Source organism: Nannobrachium achirus (assembly GCF_963921795.1).
Source record: "Nannobrachium achirus genome assembly, chromosome: 10".
Taxonomy (NCBI): Eukaryota; Metazoa; Chordata; class Actinopteri; order Myctophiformes; family Myctophidae; genus Nannobrachium; species Nannobrachium achirus.
In genome coordinates this window covers 21797859-21810993 of record NC_137819.1, presented here as the reverse complement: position 1 = coordinate 21810993, position 13135 = coordinate 21797859, and the positions used below count along the sequence as shown (strand labels likewise).

At 42.7% G+C, this 13135-nt stretch overlaps 1 protein-coding gene across 1 annotated transcript; it reads right to left on the bottom strand.

Annotated features, from left to right (window-relative positions):
• Positions 1-3479: 3479 nt before the first annotated feature.
• Positions 3480-10117, bottom strand: LOC308292903 (high-affinity choline transporter 1-like; the record flags this gene model as incomplete). Its single annotated transcript, XM_080735326.1, has 6 exons — positions 3480-4106; positions 4326-4543; positions 4927-5080; positions 6310-6480; positions 7048-7196; positions 9934-10117. The coding sequence occupies 6 exons, from the start codon at positions 10115-10117 to the stop codon at positions 3480-3482; spliced, it is 1503 nt and encodes a 500-aa protein (XP_080591452.1).
• Positions 10118-13135: the final 3018 nt, after the last annotated feature.

Here is a 13135-nt window from a genome sequence, read left to right as displayed (position 1 = left end):
CACACACACACACACACACACACACACACACACACACTACACAGAACATAGCTATCAGTGCTGGCGCGTCCCTTCTTTGGTTCCGTGGTAAACAGTCCATAGGCTGAGCTGGAGAAAGTCTGTCCATGGATAAAAGCTCAGACAGCTTGTTTGTAAAATACTTGCCCATTTTGACTGGTTATACAACATGGAGTTGCCGAATCTTTATACTTTTTACACCTCCAATGGCTGGTTTTAAAAAATGTTTCCGAAATGGAAAAGCAACAACTGCCCACGGCTGACTAGAAGACGCATTACTCCGCCCCCTCCCCCCACAACGGCAGATAACCACGCCTACATTTTAGAAATCTTTTCATATCTCAAGTCTGATAAAATTAATAAAGAGGCGGGGTTTCTTATCCCTTTAAAGCAGATTTTTGGGGGGTATTTTTTTCCTTTATAGTATAGTGTATCCTAAGTGATGGGCCCACACTTTTACCCCCTATAAAAGAAATTGCTCAATGCTGACAGGCCGTCAGCAGGTGGTTTCATGAACGTATATATATAGACAACATTTTAGGCCAATAAAAAAAACTATATACCAAATATCATACCTATGATACCAACTTAGCATAAATGCTAAGCTGGCAGCTGGACTACTAGCATGCAGCAAAGATAAAGGTGGGTTTGGGAATCAAAACTGGGACTCGCTGTCAGGAATACACAGTTAAGTGGGATACTTGGTCATTATCTTGTGTATAAACTAAAACTTAAGCTTACTCAGCTAAGATGAGTTTCTTAAGACATTTGAATTTAAATGATGCAAAAATGTAACCTGTAAGTTCGTCGGCATACTGGCACGGAGGCATATTGACGCGGACCCGAGCTATTACTCAGATAACAGTTGTTTAAACACATTCACGTTATGAAGTACAATGACGATGATAATAGATTGAACCACGGTGCAGTGGAGCAGCGCAAACGAGGCAGTGTGTTTGTGTGTGTGTGTGTGTGTGTGTGTGTGTGTGTGTGTGTGTGTGTGTGTGTCATTACATGCAAGCATTACAGGCAAGAGTAACACGTGACACAATTGCTGCAGGTTTTCACAATAACTGTGACCTGCGGTCACAATAAACAGAGCTTCTACCTTTAAACGCATTTTAAATTGGAGTCTTTTTTTGGTTTAGTATTTAAATCGTTTTGAGAAAGTAATGCTGCTATTTGTCCCAAATTGACAGCAACCGATTGCTGCTACTTGTTTCAAAAAACGTACTGTATATACCCTGTATACCGTATAACATGTAGGCCTTTATAACGACGCAATGTGACATAGCTCTCTTTACAACTGTCTTTATTATATTGTTACACTTGATTTGGGAATGTTAACATATATGTTCTCCTGCCAATAAAGCTCCTTTGAAATGAAATTGAATTGCATATGTTAAATCCACTCAGGTAAGTAAGAGTTGTCTGTGCTCAATCAAACTTTGTATTGCAGTGGTTTTTGACATTGTGATAAATATTGAACCAAATTTACCCAAATAGACTCAAACAGTGTGCAAATTGGATCAGATTAATTTGTTCCTATATAATCAAAGTAAAATATTAGGGGTGTAACGATATAGTAACTGTATCGAAATATCGTTTTTAACTTAAAAAATTGAAGTAGATCGAAATGAAAACAGCTAAAATCGAATTGTATCGTTTTATTTTGTATCGTATCGAATCGGCAGTGCAAATAATCGATTGTATCGATACTGCCTACTTGTGCATTGTATTTAGCATTTTTAAGAAGAAAAAATGAAAAGGAGGGGTTTAATTACTTTTCCTTTCCATATAGCTACACTGGTCTATCGATAAATGTGTGTAATCTCTGGGTTCATGTCAAGGTGCAGGTTTGTCAATATACAATGTCCATGTATTTGGCAGATAATCACTGTGTTTACTTATTTATATCCATAATTATACATGTTTCCCTTAAAAACCTGCACTATCCACACCTTTCACACAGATTTAATTTCTTTGCTAAATAGTTACTATATCGACTTTAAATAATTAAATCGAATCGTATCGTATCGCCATGAATTAACAAATATCGTCCATGTATCGTATCGTCAACCATGTATCGTGATGTGTATCGAATCGCTATTAAAATGTATCGTTACACCCCTATAAAATATATAGCATTCAAATTATGCAAGAAAACCACTCAAAGGCTTTGCTTACACATCCAGGAAAATGATTACTTTACTTAAAGCACACACTATCACTTATAGTGACCTATAATCACAGTATAATGCATTATAACTGTGTTTATATACATTCATACATCATAACAATATAGCTGCAAGCAGTGATAATGGAGCCACACTATAGACTTACATGACAGGCATACAAGGCATACAAAAAAATATATATATATAAGCGATATGCACTGTAAGCCATAGAAACATGGAAGATTGAACATGAGAGAAAGAAGACCACACCCACCCACTTTCACCCATCTGCACCCACTTTAACCCACCCTCACCCACCTCTACTCCCCATTACCTATTACACAAATACACAATTATACTATTACTTCAGTCTTGGCCCCTAATAAACCCGTTCCCATTCAAATCCTAAGGCTTTCACTTTAAGGGTGTGGAATGAGTATTTTACCCTAAATGATGTCTGTTTGCTTTTGTTTAATATTGAACTTTTGACAGTGTACAGTAAGTCAAAGGTGGCTAGATCTGACTGAAACCTTACCCATATATGTAGTAATATATCTAAACATAAGCATGTGTGATCATGTGAAAGTTTGTATTTGTCCTACTGCATTACTGCTAATCCCCTCTAGAGGTCGGCATTGTCCCTCACTGAAACTCCCTGTGTAGTAATACAGTTAAAACCTGATTCTATCCCAGATTCGAACCCGGGTTTCCTGGGCAAGCGCTGGAATCTTTACCATTGGGCTAATAGAGCCTGCCTGCTTGCTCAGGGGATAAATGTAATCTTGACCGTGATCAGGTAAAATAAATTCAGAATCAGATTCTGTGGTGAGACATGACCTTTTATACCATAAAGAGCACGAGGACCAAATAAAACCCACCCCAATTGTATAAGCTATATTGTATTAACATTACATTTTATTTGTTCAAAACAATTTACATAGTGAGGTAGTTTTTTGAGGTAAATAGTTTTGAGATGCATAAGGCATAGTGGTCATGGTATTCATTATGGCCCCCATGACATTCTTCTTACCCTAGTACTATATATTAAAAATATAGAATGTGACATAATATGTGGGTGTCACATGTGTTTCCGGTACAACTGTGCTGCCAAACCAATCAAACAACATTATGAGCCATAATGAACCAGAAAGACTGCAGAGCCTAAATTGTCTGAGTCGTAAAATGTAATAATTCAGGAGAACGAAAGAATCAGAATTGATAGAAAGACGTTCCCACATTAAGAAGAAAATGGGAGATGTTCTTCTCTGCGTGAGCCAATTCTGCTCAGAAAGGGGTGCTGTTTAAACATTGGTCCTCACATGGTATGAGTTTAGCAGGGTCTAATCTCAGGTCTCCACCTCTGGGGTCACCTGGGGTTGGGGTCGCGGGTTGTGGGTCGGGCAAATTGTCAGCAGTAGCGGGTAAGTCTACATCCTCTCTCTTCACTCCGTTTACATCCCCATCCTCCCTCAAGACACCAAGGAGGTCCCAGGAACGAGGCAGCATGTGGCGGGCGAAGACAAGACGTGCCAGCAAAGAGCATGAGACGATGACGAGCAAGGTTAGCAACATTATCAACGTCCTGAAGGGAAACTTCTGGAGGATCTCCCCTGTTAGCTCATCCTCCTTCCAACCAGGGAACAGCAGGACAGGGGGGAGGTGGAGGATGGGCTCCCCACTCAGAAGTCTCAGCAAGCTCCCCAGGATGAGGCCGGCAGCTGCGCCGTAACCATTGGCGCGGCTAAAATGCAGGACACAGACGATCTGGGGGAATATCACACTGATCTGCAGGTCTGAAACCAGCAGCAAGAGAGACAGGACACCTTCCCCGGAGAAGGCCAGACCTGTGCTAACCAAGCCTGCCAGCAGAACACTTATGCGGATCACCCATGCACACTCCCTGTCTGATGCCTGGAGAGAGAATGGAAAAAGACTCATTAAATAATTTTCAGCTCACCTCGCCTCACCACGCACGCACATACACAAATACACATAAACACAAGTGCACACACACATGCATAGAGACACAGTAAATGGTTACGTACCTACACAAAGACAAACACAAATGTGCACACATTAGCTCATTCGCAGAGACACTTAAGCACATGATACTGTCCACAATTTTCAAACCTGTTTCCGGAGAAGGTTCTTGTAGATATTATGAGTGAACAGGGAGGCAATGGAAAGCAGGACCGAGTCCATGGAAGACATGACAGCGGCACTTATGGCTCCGATACCCAACACCGACACAAAGTATGGGGTGAAGTTTTGCAGGGCCAGCGGCAGCACATTCCCTGCCTCCCCACGCTCAAACGGAGGTGGAAGACCGTATTGTGTCTGGTTCCAGTCTGAAAAGATCAACTTCAATATGTTTGTGTCTCATACTCAGAGGACCAGCAGAGGGCAGTACATTGACAAAATATATGTTTGATCATCATGATAACAATTAGGAAATAAAGACTTAAGATCTTGGGCTCTATTTTGATTGCCTGAAGTACCAGCTCTTGTGTCTTAACTTAAGCTAGGCCTGTCCATACTGAAAAGCTTTACCGCCAATTAGAGTTCGGAAAGCTGCACGTCGGAAAGTCTCTCTGACGAAGGGTTTGGTGGTCGGAGACAGTATGGACAGGCCTTTAAGTTAAGGCATAGCAGCTGGTACTAGACAATCAAAATACAGCCCACTGCCATTGTTTAACAGTGTGTGCAATCAATGTGTGTGTTCATAACTTACCTGCAGTGGAAGCCACTGCTCCTATGATGACTGAGGGAATTCCCAAGATGACACAGGGCAGAGCTGCAGCGAAGCAGGTGATCTGAGCCTGAGCAGTTGATGCAGCCGAAAGGATCCTCTGGTAGAAGGCCTGGTAGCACAGTCCTCCCAGAGACTGCAGCATGCACGCACGCACGCACGCACGCACGCACGCACGCACGCACGCACGCACGCACGCACGCACACACACACACACACACACACACACACACACACCCCTTAAACAACTCATTTAATGCCCCAGACATGAAAGGGTTAATTGCACAGAGCGCCAGGATTTTCTTCCATAAGCGAACACTTTTACTTTGAAGGACCGGAAGGAGATTGCGCTGACTTTTTTTCATTTTACTTTCTTCAAGATTCACCCGGAACTAGTTCCGGGGCAGTGTGTAAACAAATCGAGCTGCACGTACGCACGCCCCACATGCACGCACACACGACACGAGCGTGCACGCACGTCGTCAAGTTGTGTGACGCCGCTGTCAGCACAGTACCCCTACCTGGCTAGCTGCTTTGCATAACAATACTCGGGTAGGCAGTTCTCACCTACATCCTCATTTACACTTGTACACGGCCAGCAGCACGTTCGCCTTGCAATCTTTGCAGACATTTAGCTTCTTTCGGAACCCCCCCTCCGCTATGCAGCTCCGAGATAAGCTTCTCCACTCTTGTGATCCACAATCGTTTGCGTCGCGGGGAAGCTCATCCGTTCGCGAAAACTTCTTACCTTTTGTGAACATTTACTTCACAAGAGTGGAAGAAAAACGAAACAGTGTGTTGTTTTGTCAGAGCTGCATGCATAGGCGAGGGAGAGTTCTGAAAGTGTCTATGATTGTAAAGTAAAGTGTATGTAATATGTAGTTATTTTATATTTTATATTAAAAAAATACATTAATTGAAACACATTAATTGAAACTAATTAACAATGTAACTAAATAATAAGAAAAAATAATTAGGCTACATTAAAAATGTTGTGTTGTTGAATACAGTATTTCAACTAGCACCGCGCGGCAGGCATGCGTGCACACATGCGCGTGCTCGTGCGTACTTGACGTGCACGTGGCGTCATGAATTTAGAGGGGTACCACTTCAAAAATCCATATCACACCACTGGCTACGTCCAACTGGAAACTCCCCCCTGTCAGGTGATAAGAAGCTTCTTGAGTCCTCATGCATTGAAGGAAGCAGGAGGTCAGTCCGTTGCTCTCCCCAGGTTGGCAGAGGGAGTGTAGCGCCCCGGATTCCATTAGACAATTGACAATGGGTGAAAAAAGTGGGTTACAAAAATCGTGGAATAAAATAATACAAAAAACACAAGCAGATACTAAAAAAGCAACAACAAACCAATTGGACTAATTCATCCATCCATTTTCCAGCATCCTCCATCTTCAGCTCACCCAGCCAGGAAGGGTATTGTAAAGGTGTAAGCGTGACATTAGATGATGATGATGACGATGACGACGATGATGATGATGACGACGATGGGTTGAGAAACAGGAAGGGAACACAGAGCCACTGGAAAGAAAGAAAGAAAGAAAGAAAGAAAGAAAGAAAGAAAGAAAGAAAGAAAGAAAGAAAGAAAGAAAGATTACATGTAAATAAAAAAATATACATACATATGAAAAACTGCATCAAAAGTAATATTTTAGTCTTGTCCTTATTAGGCAAATCATATAAAGGGTAGTATATTTCCAGTAGTCGCATCCAAGCCATGCGGTAAGTACTGGGAGCTGAAGGCAGGTGTTGCACTCCATCCCCCAGGGGTCTAGCACATTGGCCGATATAGACATTAAGGCCCTATTATGATCCAGGTCTCATGCCTTATGCCTTAACTTCTTTGCCTTTTTTTACTATTTTGTTTTTGTTTTTTAAATATTTCAAATAGCTGATCTGCAAGTTCACAACGTGCAGATGTATATCAGCATTGGAAGTATTTAAAAATGTTTTTCAAAATAGTGAAAAAAAGGTAAAGAAGTTAAGGCATAAGGCATAAGACCTGGATCATAATAGGGCCCTTACTCTCCAACCTAGACCCCGACATGACGTTGACTGCTGAGGCTGTTTGCAATAGGCAGTATTCACCATGCTGATGAAGATGATCACGAGCTGGATGACATCCGTGTAGGCAACTGAATAAAACCCTCCCAGTAGTGTGTAGATGACGGCAACGGCTGCAGACACGATGATGGAGTAGGACGAAGGAAGATCAAGGATCACACTGACTGTCCCACCTGTAAAAATGCACAATACGTCAGTGTTTGAACGGTTGAATGTACCATTGTAAAGTGATGTAGCCTATATACCTCTTAAAGATATTCTCATTGTGTTTCATTCTAATGGTTAAAAAAGGTTTTGGGCAGTTTGGGGGTGTTGATGATGCTTCCTAAACACAGCCAAGACTAATTCAGAGCAGGTTAGTGTTCACCAGGGGCGACAGGGTAGCCGCCACCCGCACCGCAGGTTAACCCTAACCCTAACCCTAACCCGAACCCGCGTCAGAACAACAAGACATTAAAATATGGATAGTCGGTATAGTCAGAGTACACAAATGATCACTAACCCAAGGCTACCAAGACACAGGCCACGGTAAGCAGGTCACATATCAGAATGGGTAGCAGAAGGATGGTGGTGATACTGTTGCCATAACGACGATGAAAAGGATCCATCATTGTCACAAACCTCTGTGACCTCATTGGCTTGGCAAAGAACAAGCCTCCTGTCGGGACAAAGCATGAGTAGATGATTTGAAACACGCATTGTTGTTGTCTGGTGTTGGAAACATCAGACAAGAATAATGCCAATGATCGGAGGATAATCCATGTTCATGGTCATGACAGTGCTGGCAAAGAGAAAGGCTAACATCGGAGAAGAACACTGCCGCAGACTTAAAAGAAATGCACAGCCAAATTAAAACACTTATGTAACATCTATGCATTATGTAATAGAAATGTCTAAGGCCATGCGTTTGCAACCAGGGGTGTCGCACCAAATTCTGGGCCCTGGGTACAAGGACTCCCTGCGGGGTCCCCATGAATGTTCTTCATGGGGGAGGGGGTTTAAACCCATTTAGAGTGGGAACGCATTATTTTGTGCTTTAACTATTGAAAAATAGCAGATACAAGCTCACAACGCGGCACAGAGTGCAGCGCTGCGAGCTTGTCGATCTTTGAATATTTCAAATCCTTCAAAGGATTTTTGAAAAACCTGTTTCTATGTCAGTGGTGCTCAAACCTTTTCACGTGAAGGACCCCCAAAATGATATGTATTTGGCCATGGACCTCTATCTCAAAATATTTAGTTCCAGGGACCCCCCAGAAGCAAAATTTGCTTTACAAATGTTTGCTTAACTCATTTGTAGCCGATCCCGAGTATACTCGCGAAATATACTCGAGTATTTATAGTGCCGATCCCGCGAATACTCGCAAAATATACTATACAGTAAAGCTGGCAAGGGCTACGTACCGTCCGTTGGAAAGTGCTGGCACGGGTGGACTCGCCGATTCATCATCATCGCGCATCCATGTGCACACAATAGTGATCCCTTAACATGGAAGCCAACGGTCTTTCTCGTCTTTGATGTCCATTTTCTCCAAAAAACACTTTTGATGCCAAGGATGGCATTGGATTCTCGCTAAAATAGTACAAGCTGAAAGGCATCGATCCGCCATTACTGTTTACGCTTTGGACGACAACACTTCCGGGTAAATTTCAAAAGGTCGTCAAGTAGGAATTGTGAGCGCGATCTACTTCCAGCCTTCAAAATAAGAGACTGGCCGCGGACGGAGCAGGCGAACGGCAGCTTGGACTTTTAACCCGTGGAGCACTAAATGGGTAAAAAATACATATATTCAAGATTTGCACACATTTTCACAACTTGCTAAAAAATAGCAGATGCACTCGGTGCCGCACTGTGAACTTGTATATCTGCTATTTTTCAATAGCTAAAGTATAACATAATTTGTAACTCAGTCCCCCCTCCCCCCTTCTGATGCCCCTGGAGGAGGCGCGTCTGAGGTCTGTCCTGGACACGTGTCACTGGACATAAAAACCAACAACATTTTTTTATGGAAACACAGGAAACACAAAACGGACAGAAACGTAAAAGTATTTCTCCCCTTCAATAATACCAGTAGTTGGTATTGTATTTTATATAGTTATTATCATTGATTAGTCACCTTTACAATAAAGTGTAACTTGAAAAGATCGTGCAATTGTTGGATGAGAAACACAGCTAAACGGGTGGGCAGTGAAACATTTACCTTAAGTACTGTACTTAAGTACAATTAAGTACACCTGACAGGTGTGTTGCGGGGGGAGGGGGGGGGATTAGTCACCCCACGTCAATCACAAGCACCTGTCAATTGTGTGCCCCGTGCGTTTGTACTTCCCAAAGGAAGTTATGATATATTGAGTCCAGCAGTCATTCAGGGCCCCTCGCCCAGGCGGAAAGTCATCCGTGTTGGCTCGTGGATAAGTGGAGATATTTTACAAAGTACACGTTTTCAGCCATAACTTTCAAATGGATATCCACCTACATGCCAGCCAGTTTGAATATAAGACATGTCAATATAAAATGTAATAAATGTCAGGATGCTTTTCATTGAATTTGGAATGAACAAGAATCATGTTTCTTACCTATGATGAAAGTGAATAAATAGGCAAAGGGTGCTAAGCCCCAGATAAGACCACGAGAGGGAGTGTAGACAGCCTCGGCAGTTCCCAAAATGTAGCCTCCTCCGACCCAGGTAGCTGATCCCACGCACGCACGCACGCACGCACGCACGCACGCACACACACACACACACACACACACACACACACACACACACACACACACACACACACACACACACCTTGATTAGTTATTAGTAAAGGTGGTGCCATAGTTTTGTACTTTATGGGTACAAAACTATGTAGCACACTGCTACAAATGCAGATGGAAAACAAACACAACTTAGACGTCCTTACCTGTCATTGTGAAGACTCCAATCCAAAGGCTGATGTTGCGTCCCCCTAGTATGGTGACGTGAGTCCTGGAGCCCACACATTTCTTCTCCTCCGCTCTGGATTTCTTAGAGGCCCAGATGCCCATTGCCAGGATCAGAGCATAGAAGACCAACAGTCCTACCAACCCACCTATGTCTAGAGCCATTGTCACTCTGTAGACAGACAGACAGACAGACAGACAGACAGACAGACACTTTATTAATCCCAAAATAAATGTGTGCCATATACATTTGCCATACATTCATACATACAGATTGTCAGTAAACGAACCATTAAAAAAAATTAAAAAATGGGTGCTTGGTCACTTACCCTTTTGCCTCAAATAAAAGAGCCCTTTTGAAAAAAGAAAAAAGTGTCCATTTAACATCCATGGCCCCCTTATCAAGATGAACATTCGACTGATTCATTTGTGTCCGTCTGTGTAGACGTGTACACATTTTTACGGTCTGTGGCTTTGCCGCTCTGACATCATGCTCTGATGTTACTGTGATGTCAGGGGAACCACTCTAACAGAATGGGTTTGCTGCTCTGACATCATCACGCTCTGGCTTCACTGTGATGTCACACTAACAGAATCCCTTTTATGCCCATGTATGGAGTTCCCTGATGTCATCAATATTGATGATGCCCTGTTAAAGAGATCCCTGTGATGTCAGGGGGAACAAATCCCTTTTATGCCAACATATGGAGATCCCTGATGTCCTTCCTCATCACTGTGGTGGCGCCTTTAGGGCGAGGTCGCTTGTCGCCCTGAGACGTCTTACTAGTTATTATTTATCGCCACAGAGATATATCCATAATGGGCATGAAAGGGACAAATGGCAAGACGGAATACATTTCCCAGTTTATTCCTCGTAACTCGCGTCATGGCAATCACACTTGCAATTTCCCAGAATCTTTCTAGTTTATTCATTGCCTCCGTCCGGCCGAAGGCGTGGCAGCCTGAGACTGTTTTTCCCCGTCTGTCTGTCCGTGTGTGTGTCTGTCCTTCCATCCGTGTGACTGCAGCTATAATATCCACCACCCTTGGACCGATCGGCGTGAAAATATGTGCACACACACTCATCAAAGGCCAGAGCAGAACCTCTGTCCCAAAGGTCAGATTAGCAAAGATTGGCATCTTAACTCATTCACAACCAAGACTATTTAACCAAGAATAGATTTTACTTACCTTTTCGCGACGTGCGAGTGGCCCGCAGATCGATCACGCAAACACGGTCTTTGTGATCATGTAGGGGAAAACAATATATTTGGACAAACGGTTCCAAAGTTAGAGCAGAAAATAAAAAAATGTTACAGAACTGAATACAATGAGGTTCTCTTGTGTGTGTGTGTGTGTGTGTGTGTGTGTGTGTGTGTGTGTGTGTGTGTGTGTGTGTGTGTGTGTGTGTGTGTCTCTCTCTCGCTCTCTCTCTCTCTCTCTCTCTCTCTCTCTCTCTCTCTCTCTCTCTCTCTCTCTTTCTCACAAATTCTCCTGAAAGTATGGCTATGGGGCCACACAGTAACTAAATGATATACTGTGCTGGCGAGGTGGTTGACAATCTGTAGAACAGGTCTAGAACAGATGACCTGATGATAATAACTAGGTGCAATTCTTGGAAATTTTGTGAAAGTGTGAACATTTGCACCAGGAGGTATTTTTGTGTGCTGAATTCAAAAAATGACAGATCTAAGCACTTTTCCCATGGGATCTGGTCGTAAAACGAGAATTAAAGATAGCTGCCTATGTTTTTGGTTCAATTAGGTTTTGTATTACAATCTTTGATATATAATGACTTTTGAAGGTGAAACAAGTTTGTTGTAATTGAAATCCTAAATTGGAATGCACCCAATAGTTTGAAAATATACATTTTTGTAGATTAATTTAGCAGATTACGGTTTGTTTTTATGCGGTAAATTTGATTGAAACCAGTGCTGCTCCACTGTGGCGGCTAGGTGGCTGACAATCTGTAGAACAGGTCTGTGACCGGATGATAATAACTAGGTGCAATTCTTGGAAATTTCAAGTGTCACTGATGACGCGAGTCTCGAGGAGTCCACTGGGAAATGAAGTCTGAGACATAGAAAACTAGTGTGTTTTAACCAAGTTTCTTCCAACCAAGGACAAACCATCAGGCCGGCATGTTCAGTGATCTCTTTCAAATCACTTCTCAAAATACACTTTTACAGACCTGCTTTTTACCTGATTAGTCTGTGGTGTTTTATCTCTGTTATTATTTTGGAATGAACAGACAATGTTTCTTACCTATGATGAAAGTGAATAAATAGGAAAGGGGTGCTATTTGCTAAGGCCCAGATAAGACCACGAGAGGGAGTGTAGGCAGCCTCGGCAGTTCCCAAAATGTAGCCTCCTCCAACCCAGGTAGCTGAGCACACACGCACACGCACACGCACACACACACACACACACACACACACACACACACACACACACACACACACACACACACACACACACACACCTTAAAGGAGTAGTTCACCCCCAAAATGACTTTTTTTCTAATGAGTATTCATGCCATGGAGAGTAGAGTTCAATAATATTTTTTGGTTTTTGTCACATTCCTAAGACAAAAATTTGATTTGAGTAAATTTACCCCCATTGATTCCGGATGGTGACCCGTTTCGAAACGGGTCACCATCCGAAATGAATGGGGGTAAATGTATTGTTATCACATTAATTAATTTTGGCAACAAACAATACTGAATATCTATACTATAATTTTGCAAATGTCTGTCTGAGTGAGTGTCTGTCTGTCTGTCTGAGTGTCTGTCTGAGTGTCTGTCACAGCGTTTCTCCTCAGTGGCTGGAGCAATTGATCTGAAATCGCATCACCATTAGCATATGAACACACCTGACATAACTGTGAAGCCCGTTTGTCACTTTCACAAATCATATGCTGTATATTAGCATTTTTATGGTGTATCTACTATCTATTCTGCATCTAGCATGAGGCATATCTATTCTGCATCTAGCATGGGGCAACATGTTTAACCCACTCTGTGTGTGTGTGTGTGTGTGTGTGTGTGTGTGTGTGTGTGTGTGTGTGTGTGTGTGTGTGTGTGTGTGTGTGTGTGTGTGTGTGTGTGTGTGTGTGCGTGTGTGTGTGGGGGGGGGGGGGGGTTGGCTGGCCCTGTTACAGATGTTGTCATGTAGATCGGTACA